The sequence below is a fragment of the Amblyraja radiata genome, chromosome 9 (genome assembly GCF_010909765.2).
Source record: "Amblyraja radiata isolate CabotCenter1 chromosome 9, sAmbRad1.1.pri, whole genome shotgun sequence".
Taxonomy (NCBI): Eukaryota; Metazoa; Chordata; class Chondrichthyes; order Rajiformes; family Rajidae; genus Amblyraja; species Amblyraja radiata.
Window position 1 is genome coordinate 31530472 of NC_045964.1, and position 27799 is coordinate 31558270.

Sequence of the window (27799 nt, forward strand, 5' to 3'; positions counted from 1 at the left end):
GTGAAAAGAGAATGTGGACAAGGTGGTGTGGGTCCTTGATAATGCTGGTTGCCTTTTTGATATATTTTGTTATAAAGGCATCTGCCTGTCGATCCCTTCATTGGTGAAACTGTAATTGTCTTTGGGTCGCGTGATGAGAGCTATCATTTCCAAATCAAGGGGTGCTGACAAACTCCTGAATTACGTAACTGCAAATTAACCCCTTGATACTGAACTAGATTCACAGGGATTTTGAAATCATTATCAGATGCCTGTGTAGAAAACTGAGACGAGAGAGAATGCAGATGCTGGAATTTTGAGCAAAAAAAACAATCTGCTGGTGGAACTCAACAAGCCAGGCAGCATCTGTGGAGGGAAATGGCCAGGTTATGTTTTGGGTTGGGACCCTTCTTCAAGACTGGAGGAGAGGGGAGATAGCTGGTGGAAAGATGAGGGGAAGGGGTGGGAAAGTGAGAGATGGATCGAGGTAAGGAGGGCGTGACCAGCAGATGACTCCAGTGGGGGAGAAAATAAACTGTACGTGTCCAAATTATTTTCCTTTGTGCCCTTTAAAATGGAATAGTCACAGTATGTTCTCTGCCCGATCTACATGCTTTCCATTTGCACAATTGTGTGACAGCCATAAGATTTTCCACGAATTACATTATATTCGATTGATAATATTGAAAGAAAATCTCACTCTAAAATTTGAGAATTATTATTTAATTTCACACTTCACTCGATTGTCATCGCCAATATTTACTGCCGAATTGTGACTAAAACTGATTAGGTGGTCATTGTTATTTTGCTAAGTGTGTACTAGCTTGCTGTGTGCAAGCACAGTGGTGTAGCGGTAGAGTTGCTGCCTCACAACGCCAGAGACCCAGGTTCGGTCCTGACAACGTGTGCTATCTGTACAGACTTTGTATGTTCTCCCTGTGACCGCGTGGGTTTTCTCCGGGTGCTCTGTTTTCTTCCAACATTCCAAACATGCAGGTTTGGAGAATTCGAACTTGGCTTTTGTAAAAAAAACAAATAAAATTGCCTTCTGTAAAAATTGTCCCTAGCGTGTTGGATAGAACTAGTGCTTAGTAATCGCTGGTCGGTGCGGACTCATTGGGCCAAAGTGCCAGGTTCCATGTTGTATTACTAAGCTAAACTAGAATTGGCTGCCATTATAACTGACAATAACATTTTCTGACATTTTTACATTAGAACATCATTGTATTTTAAGCATATAAGAATGTCCTTTAAATAAAAATAAAAAGGTCCAGCATTATGCAAATATTGCTTCTTTATTAACCTACAATAGAAGGTGATCCCTTTAACACAATTCACATTGCTCATTTCATATAAAATATTTTCCTCATACATATCTCACTCTTAGATATTTGTGTTCTGTATATTTTGTTGCAGATTTTTATTTTAGATGTACGCTTCCGATTACGTCTGCTGTTGTCCGCTTAACATAAACTAATACATGGAAATTGAAATAGTGAGAAGAAATGAGTGTAATTATGTTCTGCATTTGCAAGGTTCAGGGGAATGTGAGTGCCGATGAGAAGTTGGCATGAATTCAGGGTAGAGTCTTCTGACCCGATGCCAGATGTACGAATGCATAAGCTAATGAAGTCATGTGTATGGGAGCTGGCACCGTGCCTGTTAGGGAAGGGTGACATCTTGTCTGATTTACTGTCTACGATCATGACAGTATGGTGGCTGTAGCTGTAGGCTATCCTTGCATATGGTGTGTGGGTGGTGCTGCCGGTGTAACAGTGTCACTCTCTCAGTCTGGTCTCATCATTGCAAGGAGGGAGCGGTCACATTTATTTCGAGTTTTGCTCCTACGCTAACTTCCGTAAAATTATGTGCATCAGTCCTACATTATTCCTATTTCCCTCACTTCAGGAACTTTGCATCTGATTTTATAAAAAGCTGCTCTTGAACTGTATCTTAATTTGGCAAAGCTTGCGGGGTACAGCAATCTGTTCATTTAGTCTTCTATTTGTACAAAATAATTGGTAGGACGGTAAGTTGGGGAAGGCGGTTTCCTTTGTGATTGAAGAAATACTGCCCTTCGATACATTGAAATAAATTACAATTTTCCCATGAATAATTAGCAATATGCACTTAGAAGGTCTAATGCATCAGCTTGCACATTGCTTCAATTTACACCTCAGTTAGGTTGAATGCAGACAATGTCAGTTTTTTCTCAGAGGTTTACGAGACAAATATGATTAGTGTAAATATTCTTGAGGGCCAGCATGGGCATAGTGGGTCAAATGACCCTGCTATATGGCTCAATTAAGTTCTTTGAAACAAATCTGTAAATGTAATCACATAACACAACTTTCTTTGTGCCAATTATATCATTTCAATGAAAAAACAATAATTTCTGAAATTTCAGGACTTGTTGCAATGTCTTGTTCTACTACAGGGAACGTTGGCCAGGCTTGGACTATATTCCTTGGAGAGCAAGTGGATGAGAGGCGATCTTATAGAGGTGTATAAGATCATGAGGGGAATAGATAGGGTGAGAGAGGAAAGATGTAATAGGAACTTGAGGGGCAACTTTATCACACAGAGGTTGGTATGTACATGGAACAATATTCCAGAGGAGGTAGTTGAGACAGGTACTATATCAACATTTAAAAGACATTTGGACAGGTACATAGATAGGAAAGGTTTAGAAGGATATGGGCCAAACCTACATCAAGCAGGTGGGGCTAATGTAGATGGGACATCTTGGTCAGTGAGGGCAAGTTATACCAAAAGGCCTGTTTCTGTGCTGCACGAGTCTATGACTATGCTGCAACTCATGGTGAGAAAGTGCAAGGCCTGTACTATAAATTTGCTCAAGAATGTTGATTCAGTGCTTGCCTTTTCATTCATCATTGCAGTAAACAGAGAGTCAGAAATCAAATGATAGGAACTCGGATGGAATGGGAATATGTAATTGTTTATTGGAAGTTCCATTTGATAAGTTGGTCTCTGACCCAGTCAGAAATCAGATCTCTGTGTTGTCTTCTCCTTTCCTGATTTTGCTTCCCCACTTCCACATCCTCCAGGACCTCCACATCCTTGATCCTGTTTGGATGGTGGCAAGGGATGAGACTGCTTGACAGAGTTTCTCGCATGTGGTTTGAGCACAGTGGTGCAGCGGTAGAGTTGCTGCCTCACAGCGCTAGAGACCTGGGTTCAATCCTGACTACGGGTGCTGTCCGTACGGAGTTTGTACATTCGACCTGTGACCTCGTGGGTTTTCTCCGGGTGCTCCAGTTTCTTCCCATACTCCAAATACAGGTTTGTAGGTTAATTGGCTTTGGTTAAAAAAAGAGTAAATTGTCCCTAGTATGTAGGATAGTGTTAATAATGTATGGGGTGATCTGCACATTGTTGGACTCCAGTTTATGAGTGCTCGATTGATGCAAGATCTACCCAGTCTTTACACTGCCAAAGTGGCACCTGGTTTGACTGATGCCATAATGAACCCATGTGCTTTGCACTCCAAATCAAAAGTGAGTCGGCACCCAGCACACCCGAACAATGCTGTGTGTGTTTGCCGCCCAGGTGTTGCTGGAAAAGCTCAAAATACAGAAGTCTAAATATTGACAAAGTGGATATTGTGCTGAGGAAGCAGAAGTGTGGTAATTATCACCTTTACTTGTTAACTGCATCGAGATCTTAAAAACCACAAATGTATCAATGCAGTTAAATTCACCTCCTTCAATATCGGTGTCATTGTCAATTTAGTAATGTGTATTTAACTGAATTTTTGCTTCACTGCCTTTGTTGCTGTGATGTGAAAAAAAAAATTGCTGCTATGGAAAACAGTGTAAGGATCAGATTAAAGAGCTTCACAAAGCCTTTAAAAACCACGCAATCAGAGAGAGCTAAAGAAAAATATAATACTTCCACTGTCATTTAATTCAATCAATTTTGTTTTCTCTTTACCCCTATTCAGAAAAAGGAATGGTGTGTGGGGGGGAGTATGTGTGAGGGTATGAGTCTATGTGTGAGTGTCAGTGTGTGTGTATGACTAGTGTGTGTGCATGAATACGTGTACTTAAATGCATGTGTGTGTGTGATTGTGAGTGTGTATGTGTGGGTGCGTGTGTATGTGTGAGTGCATAGATGGGTGTATGTGTGTGTGTTAATGCATGTGAATGTGTGAGGATCTGTGTGTGTATATGCATCCCTTCCCCCTCAGCAGCAAAAAGTCAGAAGAAGTAAGTTCTACGTGCAAGAACAGGCTGGAACAAAGGATCTGCTGGACTGTCCACATTGTGGACATTGAGGGTGAGGCAGAGGTTTGCTATGAAGCTGGGAGTTGTGGAGGGAGTGGAATCCCAGACCGTCTGGGACAATGCCCAATCTTCAGATGGAAGAGTTGGTTTGCCAGAACACAACACGATCACTCTTGTCAGTGGATTGTCACCTTGTCGTGGTAGAGAAGCTTGTGTGGACCTGAGATCCTGAGAGCGATGCCGTCTGGAGCTATGCTCCTGGTAGGGTCACCCATGGCGGTAAGGTCGAGGGGGAGGTCTCTGACAAAGAGCAATCCAACAAAGACCTCAACGGTGGAACAGGTGGGGGATGATGGCTGACTTTAGTGGAGCGTTACAACGGCTGGGAAGGCGGATGAAGTCTGCAGCAGAAAAGGGTCCCCAGTCGTCTTGGACTCCATGCCACTGGATTCTGACCCAGATCTGTCAAGGACCATGTGGTGGCTGTCTGTGCACCAGTCTCCTCACGTTAAACAAAGTCACGCACAGGCGTCCTCCATGAGAGGACAGTCCTACTCATTTTGAGTGACTGCCGATGATATACGTGTGTGTGCATATGCGTGTGTATCTGTGAATGAGGGGATGTTTATACATGTGTGTGTGAGGGGGGTGGTTTGGGTGTTTATACCTTTATGGATGGTGGCTGCTCTTTAAACTATGTGTCAGCTCTTGGTGAGTCATCTTATCATAGATCTGATCACACACAGGCTGCCACAAGAATTTGCTATGCGGTGAGAGTACAGATCATTGCTCATATTACATATCACATTTCAATCATCAGTTTCCATTATTAAAATAAGACATTGGCAAACCCAGAAGAGGAGGTGAATCCTCTCTTGGACCAAACAAAATATGCCCAGAAAGGAATCAAGCTCCACAGTTCACATCCTGCAGAGCAAGGGAAGCCGCATTATGGTCAAATGGCAAAAAGCTTTAGTTTTAGGTTAGTATAGGGATACAGTGTGGAAAGAGGCCCTTCAGCGCACTGAGTCCATGTTGACCAGTGAGTAGGGGAATCAAGAACCAGAGGGCATAGGTTTAAGGTGAGGGGAGGAGGGAAGACTTAATCGGGACCTGAGGGGCAAGTTTTATTTTTACACCTTAAACCTATATCCTCTGGTTCTTGATTTCCCTACTATGTGTAAGAGACTTTGTACATTTACCCCATCTATTCTTCTCGTGATCTTATACTCCTCTATGACAGAAAAATGGACAAACACAACACCAAAGTTTTGAATAAACCTGAATGAAGTTTTAGCTGAGGAAAGTTTTTGAGAAACTGATACCAAAGATCTTCATTATTCCAATTATCTTTTGGCTGTGTTTATTTAGATATCATTTAATGAGCTACCTGCATCTAACTTGCACAAGAATAGTCAAACTTAATTATTAATTACAGTGGATGCTACAGGGAAATTCAGTGGTGTGATTAGATGTTGGACCAACCTATGTTGACTATCGAAGCTAGACACAAAATGCTGGGGTAACTCAGCAGCACAGGCAGCATCTCTGGATAGAGGGATGGGTGACATTTCAGGTCAAGAATCTTCTTCAGACTGAGAGGCAGGGGAGAGGAAGATATCTGGCTGTCTCGCTGAGTTACTCCAGCATTTTGTGTCTATCTTCGGTGTATACCAGCATCTGCTGGCCCTTCCTATGTTGACTTCCCTTTACTTTCAGGCTATCAATCTGAAATGGTGGAGCAACTCAGCAGGTCAGGCATCATCTCTGGAGGACATGACAGGTGATGTTTCAGCACGGGATCAGAAATGTCACCTATCCATGCCCTCCAGAGACTTGCCGAGTTACTCTGGAATTTTGTGTTCTCCACAAGATTCCAGCATCTGTAGTTCCCCATGTCTCCATCAACCTAAAGTGTTGCCTTTGATTCTAATTCCTTCAACATGGATGCTGCCTGACCTGCTCAGTATTTTCAACACAAGGGTTAGCGGGTATAATTGTGCTATTCTGAAACACACACCCAAGCACACAGTTACATACACGTGCATGCACAGTAGTATAAACAGCTTCCAATTGAAGGCAGTTGTTTTAACTTATTATTTGGCTTTCTCCAAGGTCCTGTGTTATAATCCAAGTTTATTAAGGGCAGCACAGTTGTGCAGCAGTAGAATTGCTATCTGACAGCACCAGAGACCCGGGTTCGATCCTGACCTCGGGTGCTGTCTGTACAGTTTGTATGTTCTCCCCATGACCGAGTTCGTTTCCTCCGGGCTCTGGTTTCCTGCCACATTCCAAAAACGTGCAGATTTATAGATTAATTAGCCCTCTGTAAATTGTCCCTAGTGTGTATGGATTGGATGAAAAATTGGGATCATGTGGAACTAATGTGAACGGGTGATTGATGGTTGTTATGGGCTCGATGGGCCGAAGGCCCTGTTTCCATGGTGTATTTCTAAACTAAACTGCAGTCTGAAGTAGGGTCCCAACCCAAACTTCACCCTTCCTTTTTCGCCAGAGATGCTGCCTGACCCACTGAGTTCCTCCAGCACTTTGTGTCTATCTTTGGTAGAAACCAGCATCTGCAGTTCCTTTCTATACAATAGACAGTAGGTACAGGAGTAGGGCAATCGGCCCTTCGAGCCAGCACCGCCATTCAATGTGATCATGGCTGATCATCTCCAATCAGTACCCCGTTCCTGCCTTCTCCCCACATCTATTGACTCCACTATCTTTAAGAGCCCTGTCTAGCTCTCTCTTGAAAGTATCCAGAGAACTGGCCTCCACCGCCCTCTGAGGCAGAGAATTCCAGACTCACAACTCTCTATGTGAAAAAGTGTTTCCTCACCTCTTTTCTAAATGGCTTACCCCTCATTCTTGTCATTCTTCAATAGTCACTTTCCAAGCTACACAGATCTATCCAACTATATAATGCAAATATCCCTTTGACAATCGATGTCAATGCTATCTGCTCTACATTTGGGACGACAGATGGCACAATGGGCTAAGTGTTCGACTGGCAACCGGAAGGTAGCCGGTTCGAATCCCGCTTGGAGTGCATACTGTCGTTGTGTCCTTGGGCAAGACACTTCACCCACCTTTGCCTGTGTGTGAGTGATTGGTGGTGGTAGGAGGGGCCGTAGGCGCAGATTGGCAGCCACGCTTCCGTCAGTCTGCCCCAGGGCAGCTGTGGCTACAGAAGTAGCTTACCACCACCGAGTGTGACTGAGTGAATGAATAATGCGATGTAAAGCGCCTTGAGTATTAGAAAGGCGCTATATAAATCCCATCCATTATTATTATTATTACATTAACTGGCATTAACGATGCATCACAAATGATACCATCCGTCAACTGACTAATGTGGGTCCAAAACTGGCCTAATGAACATTTTCCGTTATGTTCCTGTTGTTAGTTTGCCTGCAGAGCTGCTTATTATCCATCTTTTTTTAAATACCAAACCGTCAGAGCTGACTGGTGGGTGGATTTGGGGGTGGGGGCTGTGGGTGGAAGGGTGGATTTTTATCCCACTCACCCTGCAGCGGAAATGGGTCAACAGATTCATTAGAATGCTCTTGGTTACTAATATTCATCCTGTCATTTAAACATGTTCTTGGAAACCTCTGGCAAGGTCTTTTGTTAAATATGGTAATCAGAGCACGAAGATACTGATCAGTCCCATATAGCTCTTTAACTCAGTGCTGCATTCACCGCTAGCCAGAACCAAGTCAGATGTGGTTGTGAAGGGACCCGAAAGGTAGGAATTCTTACTTTTCTTTGTTTCACCTTGTTAGTAGTTTAGTTTATTGTCACATGTACCGAGGTACAATGAAAAGCTTTTTGTTACGTGCCAACCAGTTAGCAGAAAGACAATACATGATTACAATTGAGCTATCCACAATGTACATGATAAAGGGACTAGCATTTTGTGCAAGTTAAAGTCCATTCAAGTCCAATTAAAAATAGTCCGAGTGTCCCCAATGACGTCGATCGTAGCTCCGGACTGCTCTCTGGTTGTTGCCTGATAACAGCTGGGAAGAAACTGTCCCTGAATCTGGAGGGATGCGTTTTCACACTTCTGTACCTCTTGCCTGATGGGAGAGGGGACAAGAGGGAGTGACCAGGGTGAGACTCGTCCTTGATTTTGCTGGTGGCCCTGCCAAGGCTGTGTGGGGTGTAGTTGGAGTCAATATAAGGGAGGTTGGTTTGCGTGATGGTCTGGGTTACATCCACAATTCACTTCTTTCTTGTGACTCTAAACCAAAACTTTAAGTAATAGTCTTCTCATGACAGCTTTATTTATTCTGGTTGCTGCATTTCATAGTCGCCTCAATTTTTATCTCTATTTCTAAGGATTACCTCACTACTCCTCTGCTTCTATAACTGATAACTGCTGAGGAATGAAAAAGAACAATATAGTGTATATACAATGATTACTGTTTTTTTTAATCAATTGAGTTCTAGATGATGTGCTTGATTCATATATATGATATTGTCCTGTGCTATATTCATATAGTCTCATGAATATATGTGTGCGTATGTGCGGTGTACTTGTGTAAAAAATAAAGACCCACACATGCAACTGCTTGACTGAAACTAATGTCAGTTTCTGTCTGCATGACACCGCCATAATATCTTAACAAAATATATATTTATAAAGTGCCTTTCAAATTCCTCCTGAGGTATGCTCAAAACACCATTTAACTGATTAGGACATCGAAACATTGTCACTATTGAAATGAAGTAAAATGGAAGTCATTTTGCAAACTGCAAGCTCCTAAAACTGGCAAGGTGATAATTATTAGATAAACTGTATTAGCAATGCTGAGATGGGTGAATACCGGTTATAATAATAATAATAATATATTTTATTGTCATTGCACATAAGCGCAACGAGATTTGGTATGCAGCTTCCAACTGATGTCATAACATAAATAGCTAATAAAATTTAGATTTAGATATCCCGAGAACATGGATTGTTCTCCTGGTATGACACCTGAGATGTCTTCAAAACAGTGTCCTGGGAACTTAGGGGTCTGGATTTCCATAAGTGAAGCTCTCCCAGGGAATGCATTAAAGTGGCAGTGAAAGTTTTTGCACTCCTTTCTCTGGAATGGGACGACAAGCATTCTTTGAGCTGGAAAGTAAGTGCAAATAACTAAGCCACGGTTTGTATTGAAGCTCCATCTGGACCAGTGCTCCTCCAGGGCCCCAGTTAAGAGTCATAGTGAGAGTCAGTCATACAGTGTGGAAACAGACCCTTCGGCTCAACTTCTGCATGCCGCCCAACATGCCCCATTTACATTAGTCCCATCTGCCTCGGTATGGCCCAAATCCCGCTCAACATCCTATCCATGTACCCGTCTAAATGTTTCTTGAAACATTGTGATAGTACCTGCCTCAATTATCTCTCCTGCCTGCTTGTTCCATATACCCACCATCCTTTGTGTAAAAAAAGTTATTCCTCAGATTCCTATTAAATCTCCCCGCACCCACCCCCTTAATAATTAAGTCACTATTTTCCACATGGATAATGGATTCAGTTCTTTGATTATCAGAAACATCACAACTGAACACGATCCAGCCTTCCGATTGCCATGAACAGGCTTCACCAGTAGTTAAGTTTATTTCAGTTTAGAGATACAGTGCGGAAACAGGCCCTTTGGCCACCGAATCCGTGCCGACCAGCAATCACACTTGCACTATCCCACACACTAGGGACCATTTACAATTCTTACCGAAGTCAATTAACCTACAAACCTGCGTGTCTTTGGATGTGGGAGGAAACCGGAACACCCGGAGAAAACCCACACGGTCACAGGGAGAACAGACAAATTTCTTACAAACAACACCAGGTAGTCAGGATCGTGCCTGGGTCTCTGGCACTGTAAGCCTGCAGTGAAACCGCTGCGCCACTGTGCCACCCAGTGTTTGCCAGATATCAATGGTCATAACTCATGCTAATGTTCCTTTCCATAGAGCATGAAAGCATGCAATTTGAACCCTTTGGCTACTCACAAACCATAACAAGCTAACTCAACACAGATCTGTGAATACAAAAGGTAATGTCTAAACTATTCCACGTGTTACTCTTGCTGGACTGATTTCTCAAAGGATACGACAAAATTCAAATAGAGGACAGAAGGATGATTGGAATTCACAAAACAGATCAGACTTGGCCATGGGAAAGTAGAAAACAGCCATTGTTATAAAAAGTCAATTTTGTGTAATCCACTTATAATCCACTTTAAATGTTACCTGCCTAAGTTTATAGAAATAATGAGCAAAAGTTGTTCAGTGTACCTTGGTACTTGTGACAATAAACTAAACTCAAAATAAACTAAAACTGCAGATGCTGGTTTACAAAGAAAAAGACACAATGTGCTGGAATAACTCAGCAAATCAGGCATCAACTTTGGAGAAGTTTCGGGTTGGGATCCTTCTTACAAAAAAAAGCCTTCATGAGTTTAATTTTCAAAGCATAAAAGTTGGTAGGTGCACTAAACTTCTACCCACTTCAATGTATGGTTCTGATTGCAGGGCTACATTTCATGCTGTAGAAACAAGGAAGTGCAGATGCTGGTTTAGGAAAAGAAGGCACAAAGTGCTGGAGTAACTCAGCAGGTCAGGCAGTATCTCCAGAGAACATAGACAGATGACGTTATGAGTCTGAATAAGGGTTCCGAACCGTAACATCACCTAACCATGTTCTCCAGAGATGCTGCCTGACCCATTAAGATCCTCCTATGCTTTATGTCTTTCTTTTAACCTAATACTTTATCTATTTGAGTGTTTTCTTAGTTATAAATTCATATTACAGCTTTTTACCTTGTGGCTGATTATTCAGACCAGCAAGAGAATAGCATAGCTGGTTGTGATTAGGATTTTCTGATTACTGTGAACCTTTGGTACTTCAATGGTCAATCATATGAACAAAATACTAGCTCTAAATGGAAAACATATTGCACATATGTCACACATTGTGGTTAAAGGAAGTCAATAACAGAAAGCAATAGAAAGTCAGGTGAAACTTCTATGATGTGACCCATGTACTTGGATTAGAGGTTGTTAGCTACAGGGAGAGGTTGGACAGACTTGAATTGTTTCCTCTGGATGGTCGGAGGTTCGGAGACCTGATAGAAGTCTGGCTGTACTAGATAATAGAGGGAATAGCTTTAAGGTGAGAGATGCTGTTTAAAGGAAATGTGCGGGGCAACTTTTGTTTTTAACACAGAGGGTGGTGAGTGCCTGGAACATGCTGCCTGGGTTGGTGGTTGAGGCAGATATGATAGTGACATTTAAGAATCTTGTGAATGCGCACATGGATATGCAGGGAATGGAGGGATATGGGTTATGTGCAGGTAGATAAGCGATGGTCTTGGCATCATGTTCGGTACAGTCATTGTGAACCGAATGGCCTGGTATTGTGCTGTACTGTTAATGTGCTGTACTGTAATGGTTCTGAGTAATGTTCTGTACTGTTCCGTACTGTAATGTTCTAAGTCCAAAGAAACAAAGAATTGCAAAGCTGCGTAGTGCAGTTTTCTTAGGTACAAGCATCTGAAAGACCGGCAGGATGCACTTGCCACAAAAAGAAACTGCTGGAAGAACTGAGCGGGTCAGGCAGCATCTGTGGAGGGAAATGGAGAATCGATGTTTCGGGTCGGGACCCTTCTTCACACTGGTCCTGGTCAATGGACTTGCCAGCTGCCGCGGGGCTGCAGGCATCTTCTGCAGTCTGGGAACTGTTTGCAGCTGCCAATCGGGTTACGAACAAGTCACAGAAAAGGAATCCTGCCATAACGCAGAGGATGACCTGGATTAGATATACAGTAAAACTGCAGTACACTTGCACGCTGGGGACCGATGGTGCTGGATTGGTACATTTGCCAGTCCATTGTATTACTACTCTCCAAGGCACGTTTCATTCACTACTTTTATCACAAAATATTCACACAAAATTATTTTACCAGAGAACCCAGCAAGTTTAAAGGAAATGTGGAAACAATGCCCTAATGGGTTTGACGGGAGTACGAGAAAGCGACACGGGTGGGATTCACCCGAGTGGAGGGACAGAAGCCCGAGTGATGTGCAGGAGAGGCACAAGGGATTGCAGATGCTGGGGCAAACTGTTAAAGCAACTCAGGGTGGGGAGGAAGGATTTATCACAGTCATAGAACACAGAAACAGGCCCTTCAGCCCAACTTGCCTATGCCAACCAAGATGTAGACTTTAAGCTTTGCTATAGACTTTCGAGTTTCGACATACAGTGCGGAAACAGGCTCTTTAGCCCGCCGACCATCCATCACTAGCAATATCCCACACACTAGGGACAGTTTACAATTTTACTGAAGGTAATTAACTAACAAACCTGTACGTCTTTGGAGTGTGGGAGGAAACCGGAACACACGGAGAAACCCGATGGGGTCACATGAAGAACGAACAAACTCTGCACCCATCATCAGGATCGAACCCGAGTCTCTGGTGCTATAAGGCAGTAGGTATACCGCTGCACCACTCTGTTGCCATAGGATATCTACAATAGGGAGTCGGGTCACGGCCCATGACCCGTACTGTTGCTACGCTACTCCAAATGGAGTACACGCGATGAACTGCAGGTAGGCACTTACCATTGTTTCCAGCGTAGCGGGCCAGTTAAAACCCGCTGAAATTGTCAATTTTTGCGCTGTAAATAATTATGGAAATCGGGATATGCGTGAGAGACATTTAGCCTATTTCAGAATTCCAAAAGTGAGGAGAAATGACGGTAGATAGAAGCGAGAGCAGAAGGGCCAAAGTGCTTGCCGAACATTGGCCGTTTGCTCACAGCATTTCATCAACTAAGGCATTATTTTTGTTTTTTCTTGATTCCTTTGGCATCTAAAAAGTTTCAGAAGTGATAAATCTGGCTGTAAATTTTTTAAATCGCCCATGGTTCTCAAGTGGGTTTTTACATACAAAATGAAAACGCATCTGAAGAAAAAATTACAGCCAGATTTATCACTTCTGAGATTTTAGATACCAAAGGAATCAAGAAAAAACACAAATAATGCCTTACTGTTGATGAAATGCAGTGAGCAAGCGCGATAATTCCCAATATTTTCAATTCCGATATCTGCACAGCCAATGTTTACCAAGCACTTTAGCTGCTGTAGTCCCTTCAGCTCTCGCTTCTCTTTACCTTCATTTCACTTCACTTTTGGAATTCTAAAGTTGGGTACATGTCTCACACAATTCAACATTTTGGCGTTTTTTAACAGGTAGGAAAGTACGCGTTTCTTCCATTAATAACATACACCGGAAGTTACGGATGTCCTCCAGATGGATTGAGCGGCTCTGTGCATCAAGCCCTATGACCCAGTGACCTTACGTGCAACCCCCCTATAGTCCCACCTACCTGCGTTTGGCCCATATCCTTCGAAACCTGGATAAGAAAGGTTTAGAGGGATAAGGGCCAAACGGGCAGGTGGGACTAACATGGTCGGAGCATATGGGTCAGCATGGGCAAGTTGTACAGGTCTGGTTTCCGTGCTGTATGACTCTATGACTTTACGACTCTAACCTTCATCCTTATTGCAAATGATTTACTTATATTGGACAGCTAGAGACACGGATACATTTTAATACTGCTGGCATTTGGCTAGTATTCCTGTTGAGTAATTGTCATCATAATGCCTTTTAAACTACATCCTCTCGCAGGCCGTCCTACGCATCCACCACCATCAGTGTCAGACCCGGTAGTGGTTGCACTTGTCTTTAAAGCAACGGACACCCAAAAAACAATGTCACCTGGATGCAACATAATTTCCTCAAACTCAACAGCGATAAGACAGAATTCCTCCTCATAGGCTCCAAAGCCACACTCAGCAAAATCAATAACCCCACTCTCACCATCGACGGCACCACTGTCTCCCCATCTCCCCAGGCCCGCAACCTTGGCGTGATCTTTGATTCCACCCTCTCCCTTGAGCCTCACATCCGCCATGTCATTAAAACCTCCTTCTTTCATCTCCGCAACATCGCCAAACTCAGACCCTCTCTCACACCGCCCGCTGCTGAAAGAGTCATCCATGCCTTCATCTCCTCCCGACTGGACTATTGCAACTCACTTCTCCTTGGCATCAGCTCCACCTACATCAACCGACTCCAACTGGTCCAGAACGCAGCCGCCCGACTCATCACCCACACCAAATCCTGCCATCACATCACTCCAGTCCACAAACAACTTCACTGGCTTCCCATCTCCCACCGGATCACCTACAAAATCCTGATCCTCACCTACAAAGCCCTCCCCCATCTGCCCCCCCCCCCCCATATCTCATTGACCTCCTCTCCCCCTACCAACCCTCACGGTCCCTCAGATCCACATCAGCCGGTCTCCTCTCCATCCACAAGTCCAACCTCCGCAGTTTTGGGGACAGAGCCTTCTCCAGGGCAGCTCCCAGGCTCTGGAACTCCCTCCCCCAACTGATCCGCAATTCCGTGTCCCTCACCATCTTCCAGTCCCGCCTCAAGACCCATCTCTTCACCTCTGCCTATCCTTAGCCCCACATCCCCGTCCCTTTTCATCTGTGCATTAATTGCCTCATACTGTGTTTTGTATTGAATTCTGTCTTTACTTTGTGTACTAGTCATGTCTCTACTATTTATTTCATTCCCCTTACATGTTTTTCCTCATGCTCAATTTTTGTAAGGTGTCCTTGAGACTCTTGAAAGGCGCCCATAAATAAAATTTATTATTATTATTATTACTGTGCAGTGCATACGTGACAATAAGGAGCAACTGAACCATTGAACCATCTTTGCCACCAAAGATCATATAAAGATCATATAGAGCTCCGCTCTATAATCTTTGTTTGCCATTGCTACTGGGCCCGCAGCGTTGCTGCAAGAGCGCGGATTGATGGAGCCGGCGCTACATAATGCGGGGAGCGGCGGGGCCGGCTGGTTGCTAGGCGGGCGGTTGCTAGGCGGGCGGTTGCTAGGCGGGCGGTTGCCAGCTCTATGATCTATGGTTGCCAAGGCCGACATCGCCACCCGCTGGCTGGCAGGCGGGCGGGTCAGGACGTTGGAGATCAGTTCCGGGGCGGTGGAGGAGTGCGCCGGAAGCTGGGAATTTGAATCTGAGCGCCATTAAGAGCAACAAAGAAGCGCGCGCGGGCGGCGCCGGGGACCGAAGCACAGCTATACAGACAGCGGCCATGTCGCCGCGACGGTGAGTGGCCTCCCGCCCCCTCCTCTCCCACCCCACGAGGGCGAGGCCCGAGTGTGGAGGGGAGCGCTTACTCACCGCCTAATGTCGCCGGCAGGCCCGGGCGTCGGGATGTGGGGGGTGGGGGGGAGAGAGAGAGGGAGGAGAGAGCGTGAGGATGCAGAGGGAGAGAGAGTGAATGATGTAGGGAGAGGGAGGATGGAGAGAGAGAGGGGAAAGGAGGTGGAACAGAGAGGGAGGGAGGGAGATAGCGAGGAATGGAGAGAAGGAGTTGTGAGGAAGAGAGTGAGGAAGAGAGAACAAGAGGGAGCTTGCAGATAGGGAGGGAGGAAGAGGTGGAAAGGGAGGGAGAGAGTGTGAGATGGAGGGAGTGAGTGAGCAAGGAGGTAGGGGGAGAGATCCTAGTGCACCGAGTGATTGTAGGAATCTTGTGCAGAAGGCACACCCCGCGCCTCTATTGTTAAGTCCTGATGATTGATTGCACTTTGACATTTGGAGATCTGATGACGATTGCTTTGGTTGGTTTCAAAAACCTAAGTGAGGAACCTTCTGTTCTAATAACTGGTGATACTGTTTAAAAAGAATATTTTTTCAAGTTTGGGAATCTTAATTACTTGGTAATAGTTGACATTTCAATCTCCAGGCCACCACGTGAATAAATAATATGTACTTTAAAAAAATTACATTCTCTGAATCTGTCATTGCAGTTCAGGATGACTTTTTTTTCTATATCAGCCGACCCCCGCCCCCCCCAAACTATTCATTATTCCTTAAGCCACAACACCTTTTAATGTTGTGGCTTAAATCTGTATCTGTAGTGTACTTCTAAATTCCTCTAGTATCTTATTTTTATGTACAGAAGTTTTCACAAAACAAATTCGCTATTCCTTCTCTCCAACTTTTGTCCAGGTTTTTGAATTTCCTGGAAAAGATTATTCCCATGGTATTAAACATATCGCATTTTACTTATTTGCCTCAAGTTGATTGCTAGGTTTGTCACAAAGTTCTTTTTTTTTAGTGCATTTAATATTGCATGAAGCTGGTCACCTTAGAGTCATTACATTCAATTGCACAGAAACGGGTTGGTTTTTATATTCACCCCTCAAAGTCCTATGCTCCAGGGAAACATTTCAGCCTATCCATCTCCTTATAACTCGGCCCTCTCGTCTCGGTAAAATTCCTTGTAATTCTTTTCTGAATCCTCCAGATTAATGACATCCTTCATATAATTAGGTAACCAGAACTGCACACAATACTTGTGAATGTGGTCTCACCAATGTTTTGTACAGTTATAGCGTGACATTTCAAATTTTGTACTCGGTGCCTTGATCGATGAAGGCATGTGTACAAAACGGCGTCTTCGTCATCCTGTCTGTGTATGTTATAATTTTCTGGGAGCTATGTACTTGTTTCCTGAGGTTCAACAAAGCTCTTCTGGGTCTAACCATTTTCTGTGAAAGTCCTGTTCTGCTTCAACATGCCAAATGCAACACCTAACACTTGACTGATTTAAAATCCACCTGTCATTCTGTGGCTCATTTTCCCAGTTGATTTAGACCCTGTTGTAATCTTGGATAACCGTCTTCGCTGTCAACAGGCTAGGATACAGTGGATGTGGTGAGGATGTTTCTACTAGTGGGAGAGTCTAGGATTAGAGATCATAGCCTCAGAATTAAAGGACGTTATTTTAGGAAGGAGATGAGAAGGAATTTCTTTAGTCAGAGGGTGGTGAATCAGTGGAATTCTTTGCCACAGAAGGCTGTGGAGGCCAAGTCAGTGGATATATTTAAAGCAGATATAGATAAGATTCTTGATTAGTACAGATGTCGGAGGTTATGGGGAGAAGGCAGGAGAATGGTGTTAGGAGGGAGAGATAGATCAGCCATGATTGAATGGCGGAGTTGACTTGATGGCCTAATTCTCCGATCACAGCATCAATTTTGGTACATTGGCAAACTTGCTATTCTTGCTGTAAACATTCTCATCCAAATAGTTAGTATAGACATGACCAAGTGGGACCCGTTGAGCTCCTGTCACATGGGAGGGCTGGTCCCTGAATGCAATATTCCACCAATCATCCATAGCCCCCAACTGCGCAGGCGCGGCTGACGTGTTCCCGGTGTGACACGATTCACGGCAACCCTCCCCAAGTGCGCCTCGCCATCCCTCTTCCTACTCCTATCCTCCTCCATTCCCTCTCATCCCCAGCACTTCCTCCCCCTCCTCTTCACCCTCCCTCTTCTTTCTCCTCCTCCCCTCATCCACTCCCTCTCTCTCATTTATCCTACCCTCAGTCACTCACTCCATTCCTCCATAACCCCCCCCTGTAAATGAGATCCCTTGTGATGTAATTGTGGGGTGGAACACTGATGACGGGAAGTTTATGTAAATGAGATCTCATTGTGACGTCATACGCTGCAAACTGCCAGTGCAGATGGAAGAGATTTTTGTCAAATTGATTTTTGTAAAGTTTAAAATGTGAATAACTTCTAAAATATGCCACCAATCTGAACGAAACTTGATACACCACACCATAGGACAATGGTGAGTAAGGTGTAGCGCTATCATGTACCGTTTTGGTGAATATATAGATGACAAACAGCAGTGGACAACTCAGATCCCTGTGGCACTCTGCAGATCACAAGCTTCCAATCTCAATAACATTTCTCACTACTACCTTCTGCGTACTACCAACAAGCCAATTCTGCATCCAATTGACTGACTCACCATGGATCCCATATGATCTAACCTAGACCAGCCTTACTGTACAGGATCTTGTGAAAGGTTAAACTGGCTTTACTATTTGATTTTCATGGGTTTTCGTCTGCTGATCCAGCTGTGATTTAGATTTTCTTAATGTTCTCCATGTGCTCCAAAAGTAACAGCTATTTCAGTTGGTGTTGATGGTTTCATGTCAAAGTTTACACCACTGGCATTCCTGGCAGTATCCTCTTAAAAACAAAAAAAGGTTTAAGTTGCATAAAAGGTTCACGTGACAGAAAACACCATGAATATTTTGCATCTAGATATGTTTACTGAAAGTTCAGAACAGCATATATCAAACTCTTGGATAGTTCCATTATTAGAAATAGATGTCTTCGATCACATCTAGGGGCTTCTTCTTGTCAGTTGCCAGATCTGTCTTGCATTAAATGTAAAATCTTTTGCATCCTAAAATGATAGTAGCCTGATGAAATGTTGGCTCTTGCGTGTTCATTGCATGTGAACAAAAGATCTTTCCCAATCACAAAAATTATTAACTTTGCCAGGCATATTAATTTGGTAATTGAATGCAACATCTCCAAGGTTGCGGATGACACTAAGCTGGGGGGCAGTGTTAGCTGTGAGGAGGATGCTAGGAGGCTGCAAGGTGACTTGGATAGGCTGGGTGAGTGGGCAAATGCATGGCAGATGCAGTATAATGTGGATAAATGTGAGGTTATCCACTTTGGTGGCAAAAACAGGAAAGCAGACTATTATCTGAATGGTGGCCGATTAGGAAAAGGGGAGATGCAACGAGACCTGGGTGTCATGGTACACCAGTCATTGAAAGTAGGCATGCAGGTGCAGCAGGTAGTGAAGAAAGGGAATGGTATGTTAGCATTCATAGCAAAAGGATTTGAGTATAGGAGCAGAGAGGTTCTACTGCAGTTGTTCAGAGTCTTGGTGAGACCACACCTGGAGTATTGCGTACAGTTTTGGTCTCCAAATCTGAGGAAGGACATTATTGCCATAGAGGGAGTGCAGAGAAGGTTCACCAGACTGATTCCTGGGATGTCAGGACTTTCATGTGAAGAAAGACTGGATAGACTCGGCTTGTACTCGCTAGAATTTAGGAGATTGAGGGGGGATCTTATAGAAACTTACAAAATTCTTAAGGGGTTGGACAGGCTAGATGCAGGAAGATTGTTCCCGATGTTGGGGAAGTCCAGGACAAGGGGTCACAGCTTAAGGATAGAGGGGAAATCCTTTAGGACCGAGATGAGAAAAACATTTTTCACACAGAGAGTAGTGAATCTCTGGAACTCTCTGCCACAGAAGATAGTTGAGGCCAGTTCATTGGCTATATTTAAGAGGGAGTTAGATGTGGCCCTTGTGGCTAAAGGGATCAGGGGGTATGGAGAGAAGGCAGGTACGGGATACTGAGTTGGGTGATCAGCCATGATCATATTGAATGGCGGTGCAGGCTCGAAGGGCCGAATGGCCTACTCCTGCACCTATTTTCTATGTTTCTTCGTTTTATGGATTCCACTTAAGATTTCAGATTTCCCTACATGATATGAAGGGTATGAAGTTTTGCTTCTATAGCTTGAGGCTGAATATCAGAGATATATTAAAACAAATACAATTAGAGATATATGAAGACTAATACAATTGAGTTCATAGAAAATAAATAAAATAATGCAGATCAGTAAGGATTGAAATGAAGTAATTACTTATTTTAAAAATAACACTTGCATTCTTCAGGACAAAATGTGAATCTGGGAAAGTACAGCATGGCAAGGCATTGTTTTTTTTATTTCACTCCATCTAGAGTTTTCTGACATTGTAGAGTGATAGATGCAGCAACAATTGTCAGTCGGGTAAATCCCAAACTTGTAGCAAGACCAAATGGGATTTGGCATAATTTTGTGGGAATGCTAGCAGTTCCTTTTTGATTCACCAGCTTCCAGCTTCACCTCTTGTATTGAATCCCCCTCCAACATTAAATGGACCTTATTTGTTAAGAAAATGTTTTATTTCTTTTATCAAACATTGTTATTTTCAAATATTTTAACCCATGGTAAAACCAAGACTGGATTATTCCTCGTGTCTATCTAATATGACTCATTCCTCTCAGAACAAAAAAATGAATTGAAATCCCAAGCCTTCTGCTTCAGTTTTGATTCTTTCACATTGAACCAGGCGTTTGTGATTATGTTCTGATATATTGCACAAACCTTTTGAATTTCACTTAATGTCTTATCAATAATGCTGCCAACCACGATGTTAATTTTCTTGATGCATTGTGTATTGTTAGATGAATCGCAAAGTCAAAGTCAAATTTATTCGTCACATGCACCAACTAAGGTACAGTGAAATGAATTTGCCATGCAGCGATACAATTGAAAAAAGAACACAGGTTTATGCAATATCAGAACATAATCACAAACGCCTGGTTCAATGTGCAAGAATCAAAACTGACGCTGAAGGCTTGGGATTTCAATTCTTTATTTTGTTCCGAGAGGAATGAGTCATGTTAGATAGAAGGTTCTAATTTAACACCAACTTTAATGGAGTTTTGGTCTGTTTATGATTTTTTTTGTAAACTATAAATAATGTATTTTAATAGAATTCACAAGTTTCTGCTCATTGTCTTGTTGATTTCTTTTGGTATTACAAATGGAAAGTTTAAATCACGCGTGAAAGTGAGACAAGGATTGGTGCAGATTGTTAATAATTAGATCAAAGTGCAGACGTAATTTCATTACATTTGAAGGTCTATCCCCTATCCAATGTTACTTTAATTTTTATTGGAGTTAAGTAGCACAACCCATTTAGTTTTGGAAACATGATGATTTGAGTTGATTGATTACTCTGAGGTACTGGTTGAAAAGGTACGTAGCTAAAGGACTACATTGAAATCAATGGCATGAGAGCATGCATTCAGCACGTTAGCTGACATTGCCAGTGTCAACCTTTACCTATGGATCCTAGAGATGGGGGTGGCATTGCTAAGTGTGAAAAATAAACATGGTAGCAAAACTTTGCTTGCAAGAAGTGTTGGGAAGTAATAGTACTTGAATTGAAATTGTCCAATGAACAACTTGGATCTTGGATTTGTATTACATTTGAATGATGTGCAGTTTTTCATTTACATTGAATTATTTGAAGTACAGAATGAATGATCTGCTGTTCCGGTGATGTATTTGGAAACTAGATCATAGATGTTTTTGGTACATTAGATTAATATTGGTCTATAATCCCAGGAAAATACATTGAAATTATTATTGCTTATCAAAGTGTATTACTTTGCCAGACATAACTTGATTAATGCTTGACTCTCCAATAATTGATAGGTTCTGTCTTTAGAAAGTGATCTTATAAGAAATACCAATACCTTCTCAAGTTAAGCTGCACATGTTTGAAGCTCTGCGTCCTTAAACAAGGCACAAATTGGATCTTTGAAATTATACTATTTATTCTGCAATGGAATTTTCTTCCCTTTTTGATATTTCTATTTTCTTTTCTCATCTACCTGGGTGAGAACTATAGAAATAGTAAATGTTTTTTGTGCTGGATATCTTGTGTATGGGCAAAGGTTGGATTTAAATTTCTATGGGAAAGGAATAAAAATCAGCCCTTGACATCAAAGCAGCATTTGGTCATATGTGGTGTTAATGTGCATCAACGTGAAACTCTCCAGTGGTTTGAGCCATATCTCACCCAAAGGAAAATGGATGTGGTTTTCAGAGAACAAGATATGGGGAGAAGGCAGGAAAGGGATACTGATTGGTGATGATCAGCCATGATCACATTGAATGGTGGTGCTGGCTTGAAGGGCCGAATGGCCTACTCCTGCACCTATTGTCTATTGTCTATCATCTTAGCCACAGAATATCATTGCAGGATTTTTCGGGAGAGGTTTTGTCCATGACTGAACCCCTATTTCCTTCCAGGCCCTTCCATTATAAGGTCAATAGTGGGAATGTTGATGTTACTGTCTCAGTGCAATCTACCATTCTAACACTTGTACTTAAGTATGATTTTGCCTTTGTATAGTAGGATTTTTAACTGAACTATATGTGTATTTTTACAATACTGGGGAGATTTTGAGGAACAAGATTATTATTCAGGTTTTTACACCAATACACTGTTCTTAACAAAAATTTACTCGTCATGTGAAACCTTATAAATTACATATAAATTAGATAACTTCAAGACCGAAAGTCAAAAAAACATTTCATGACAGACAAATTTTCATCGTTTTATCACCTTTTCTGACACCAAAAATGTGACATAAAAACTCTGCCACATTTAATCATGAATATTTAATTCATAAATAAACTTCATATGGCCCCTCTCATACATATACGTTTTGATAATGATCATGGGAAATATCTTCATCAATACCGGGAGAAAAATACAGTAACATGTCTCGTATTCCGCCTAGCAAAGATCCGGTAACGGTAGTTGTGCTTGGTGTCCATTGTCACAAAGACCATTATCGGGGTCGGTACCTCCGTAAGTTAAATCATGGAGGCTCCAAACTACTGCTTTTCACAAACCCCAGCGAGGTATCCTATGGTAGTAGTGATTTTTGGGTGAGTTAATTATTTTTCTTATATTCAAAATGTTATATATTTTTAAAGCCAATCAACATTTTTTTGGGGCATAAATTGGTCATCAAAACTAAGAATCTGAGCCAATCTTCAATTTGACAACACACTGTCTCTTGTTTACCTTTCGTACGGACCAAGTCGCTAACTTCATTCCTTCGTGTCAACTTCCGGAATCTCCACAACGACGGTGCTGGAAACATTTTACTTGCTAAAAAATCATCCCAAATCAAACCTTCTGACGAATCATTGACCATCGATATAGTTCAAATCCATAAGGTAATGTGCTGTTTTTTCTATCTATGAATATGTCATTGTGAAATGCTCGATTTTCCTCTCAAACTGTGATATTGAGATGAATGACCGCATTTGTGTTTGTGTTCGTGTCAACCGCAACGTCTGTTACGTAGAAAAGCATTTCTTTACTTCGTCCGATAAATTGTAGACCATTTAACTTTTTTGTTACGGTTAATATCATCAAGGAGGCATCAGTGAATAAGTCTGCAATTATTTAGTTTCGTGTTAGATCACATTGGTGAAAATGTTTGGTTTTCTCTAGTAATGTTACATTCGTTTTCTGGGACACAAAACCTTTGAGGGTCCACCGCAACGTACGTTTGTTTGCATGATCATGACAATCGATTTTCATTTTTATTAATTCCTTAACTATTATAATTTTCTGGACAGAAAGTGAGTGAGTTTCTCTCTAAATTATTCTTTGGATGCTGTAGTTTTATGCTCACTGTGTGTTTTATTTTTCGATAAATTTGATGTGTAAAACGTTCGTTTCTTGGACCCGATGATATTTGCGTCCTCGGAACAACCGTTGCGTGTTCCAGTCGGGCATAAGAATAGGCCCAACTCGTGACTAAAGGATGCATTTTCTATATTTCATAGTCTTAATTTCTTTCAAGGTTTTTTTTAATTAGATGTTTGTATCAAATACGACTTGGTAATTTATTTATGTGATCACTAGACTTATCACAAATATCACATGAAAAGCTACAGGCGGGACTATATCTGTAATCCCATGTATTTTTGTGTTAGAAATCTTATTCGTTTTTTTGGGGGGGCAGGTGGCGGTCCAGGCCAACCCTATTTCAAATACTCAAATTTATTTTCCTAGTTCTTCTTAATTCTGCAATTTTTAAGGGGTGGAGGGATTTTTTTAAGGGAGAATTTTTGTCTCTTTCATTTTCTTGCCATTTTTTAAAGATTTTCTTGTCATATTCCTTTATTTTAGCGATGGCTGATTATACAAATTGAAAATCTCTCTATGATAAATTTATGTTATCTGAGGAATAAATGATAGAAACCCATAGACTCTAATTCCAAGGTTTTTTTTGTTTTGTTATTATACAGAATGGATCTTCGTAAGCATAGAACGGCGAGCACCAAACCCCCAGATGTGCCGAAGTTGACGGCAGCTGAAAGGCAGAGAGCATACAGACACAGTGAAAGAGAATCCAGAAAAATACAAGCAGCAGAAAGAAGGAGACCGGTTGCGTTGTAAACTATAGAGAATGAACAGAAAACCTTTGAGGGACAACAGTGATTTCGCGACCTCCGCAATTCACTGTTGCACCGAACACCACAGCCCCACCCGGCTCGGACCTGCCTCGCAAAGAGTGGGTCGCCCTGAACCGGCTCCGTACAGGGATCGGCCGGTTCAATAGCAACATGCATCGCCGGGGGCTGCGTTCATCAGCAGCCTGCGTGTGTGGAGCAGACCAGCAAACAGCGCAGCACGTCATTTTCGACTGTGCTGTCCTCCGCCCACCTGGTGTAGGGGTAGACCTCACGGCCCTAGACAACAGCACATTGAACTGGCTACAGCACCTGGAGAGCGTTACATAACTTCTGCTGCCTCAAACGCAAGAAGAAGAACAGAAGTGAAGAACAAGAACAGAGAGACAGAAACTCATCCTCTCCCCTCTCATCCTCCCCCCCCCCCTCTTCTCCCCCCCTCTCCCCACCCCCCTCGCCCTCTCCTCCCTCTCCATCCTCCTCTCCCCCCCCTCCCTCTTTCTCTTTCTCTGCCCTGGGGAGTGGGTAGAGGCAGCACCTACCCAGGTCGTAGAGCAGAATCCTCCCGAGCTAGGCTGCGGCCGGAATGGACTAGTGCGAGGCCCGGAGCGATCAGAGGACAGGTTGATCGTGGCTTCCGCGAGGGTAAGCCCACCCACCAGCGTGACAGACGATCAGGTGGGGGAGACGAAGAGGAGGTCGTCCCCTGTGACGGCCGCCACAGCCAATTTTTCACTGCGCTTGTCCGCGCCCGCACTGCGATAACGACCGCCGCCACCACGTTGTAGAACTTGAAGGAGCCCAGCGGAGCGCCCTGCACGACTTGAGCAGCTGTTCAACGGCTTCAATCCAGAGCCCTGGGGGGCGGCTGGGCCATGTAACTCGTGGGGCTGTTCGTTGAAAATTCTGTGCGGCTTGCCGAGATGAGCAGAGGCATTGTGACGTCATCCAGCTCGCTTCAGCACGTTAGATTTATAAAAAGATGTCAGATTGGTGATCAATTTTTGTAAAAAAAAAACGAGAAATAATAAATCAAATTTTCAGATGAGGGGATTTTATGAGATCATGAGGTAAATCTCAACCGGAATATGTAAAAATGTCACCGTAACCGCGTCGGGTTTTCGAGGAGATGTGAATCAAAGAAAAAGTTCAAGCAAGCAAGGAAACAAACCCACAAGTAAAACAAAACGACAAGTAACATCCAAGATCAGAGTTTTATAATAATACTAGACCAAGTGCAGACCCGTTGGGTCTGCTCCATCAACGCAGCCGTTCCCTGCCCGTAGCCCCCACGGGAGACGTGGTCCTCCAAGTCAAGCCGTTCCTGCAGTCAGCAGTGCGGCTGTTTTTAAATGGCGTCTTTGAGGCGAGAGGCGGGCGCCAGCAGCCGTTATGGTCGCTGGCCAGCAGGAGGCGACAAAATGTGTGAGTGGGGAGGGGGGGGGGGGGGAGAATGATTTTATTAAAAATTGTACATAAACACGACGAAATTTAATGAGGAGTGGATACTTGGAATGAAAAATGAAATCTCTACCGAAATGGAAGAAATGTCGGCGTTTCTGGGTCTGGCGTTGGCGTAGCAACGAATCAAAGGCTGGCAACCTCAAGTCGGGCAGAAACACAGCAGGCCAGCAGCCAGAGTTTTAATATTATATAGATAGATAGATTTATGCTTTGGTGAGTGAGCGAGATCGTGCTCGTCCGGGGTTGATCCCGGGTCTCCGGCGCTGCGGGCGCCGCTGAATTGCTGTTGTGCCGTCCCCGTCCCTGTCCGGGGGTGGTCGGAGGTGTCGGGCCGGGCTTGCAGCCGGCGCGGGGAAGAAGCGCTGGCTCCGGCTCCTGGGTGAGCTGTTCCTCGGCAGGCCGGGGACCATCGGCTGCACCTCTCTCCTTGTCCAGTGGCTGATGGTTGGCCCCCTCGATGCCAGCGGGGGCTGAGTGCTTGGTGCCGCTGGTGTCGTCGGTCTGGGGCTGTCGGATGGCCCGGCGTGACAGGCATAGTTGAGCTGGGGTTGGCGCTTCTCCGTGCTGGCTGTGGGATTGGTGCCGCTGGTGTCGTCGGTTCGGGGTCGCCCCCGACTCTCGGGTGGGTGGGGGGCGGTTCGGCAGTGCTTGCGCGCCGGGGACCCGGGTTCGATCCTGGCTGAGGATGAGGCACGGGTCTGTGTGCGCGCTCTCCCCTGTCTCCCACTTGCATCTACCCCCTCTCTCGCTGTTACACCCCGCTCTCCTGCTACCTGGTCCTTTTGGGGGGGGGGGGGGGGAATGAGGAGTTGACCTTTTATAGGAGTCTCTCTGGATTCGAGAATTTCATTGCTCATTTGTATTCATAGATGAGGATGAAGAATTCCATTTTGAAATTAGCATAATACTGAAATTCAACCCAGAAACTTTCATCGTTGTGTTCCAGTCTGGAATACATTAATTTTCCTATAATGTGACCATATGGCACCGCTGTTCCTCAGGTTAAATATATTTTTTCACATAAATTATGAATAAAGATAAGAATTTATACACAGTTTCTTCAGCTAGCGCTTTGTTCGCTTTTTCTTTATGGTGAATAACCTTTGACAAATCCCATGATTCCTTGCATTTTTCGGAATACCAAACTTGCTTATTAATGGCAAACAATATCCATGCTGCAAAATTAAAGTCTGTTGTTCCCCAAGAAGAGAGCTTATCCACCACACTTAGACAGCTGTTACTACATACTGTACATCACCTTCTACCTGCAGTGCAAGGGCTATTTTTATCCAGGTAATGTACAGTTTGTGTTTATCCCTAAATATTTATATCTGTTTTACCTAGGAAGTCCAACGCTAAAATTAACGATGTCACAAAGGAAAAACAGCAGCTGCAACTGAATCAAAATCCTTGTGAGTATTGCTGATGTGTATCTGCTGTCTTTATTTTGTATTTCTCATTGAAATTTGTTAGTGGAGAAAGCACAGTCGGGTAATTTTGGATCTCGTACATTCATTGTTTGTGATGTACTCTTATATGGTTGGACCATATAAGCTTTGAGGATGTTGAGCCTCTGCATGGCTTTTACGGAGAGGGAGTTAATCACAAGCATCTTCCCAATGATTATATATATATATATATAATCATTGGGAAGATGCTTATCAGGATGTATTGAAATAATTCATTTACTGATAATCCAAAAGTAAGAGGGAATTTAAGGGGGCCATGTCGTAGCAGTCGAGTTGCTGCCTTACAGCACTAGAGATCTAGGTTTGATCCTGACTTCTGGTGCTGTCTGTACGGAGTTGGTACGTTCTCCCTGTGACTGCGTGGGTTTTCTCCAGGTGCTCCAGTTCCTCTCACCCTCAAGATGCATAGGTTTGTAAATTAATTGGCTTTGGTAAAAATAGTAAATTGCCCCTCGTGTATAGGATGGTGCTAGTGTGTGGGTTGATCGCTGGTCGGCACGGACTCGGTGGGCCAAAGGGTCTGTCTCCCTGCTGTGGCTCTATAGTCCGAAGTCTAAAGGTATGAGGATATCAAGAGCGACTAAG

The 27799-nt window shown here is 43.4% G+C and overlaps 1 protein-coding gene across 2 annotated transcripts in view; it reads left to right on the top strand.

Annotated features, from left to right (window-relative positions):
* The first annotated feature begins 15234 nt into the window (after positions 1-15234).
* Positions 15235-27799, top strand: part of g2e3 (G2/M-phase specific E3 ubiquitin protein ligase) — a 61458-nt gene continuing 48893 nt past the window's right edge. The window contains exons 1-2 of one of the 2 annotated variants that reach the window (XM_033026985.1): positions 15235-15438; positions 27090-27157. Coding sequence is in view for 1 of the 2 variants with exons in the window: in XM_033026983.1 (XP_032882874.1) it covers positions 15425-15438; positions 27090-27157 (82 nt within the window). In the remaining variant the exon portion in view is untranslated. The remainder of the gene's footprint in view (positions 15439-27089; positions 27158-27799) is intronic. The other variant, XM_033026983.1, reaches the window with a different exon arrangement.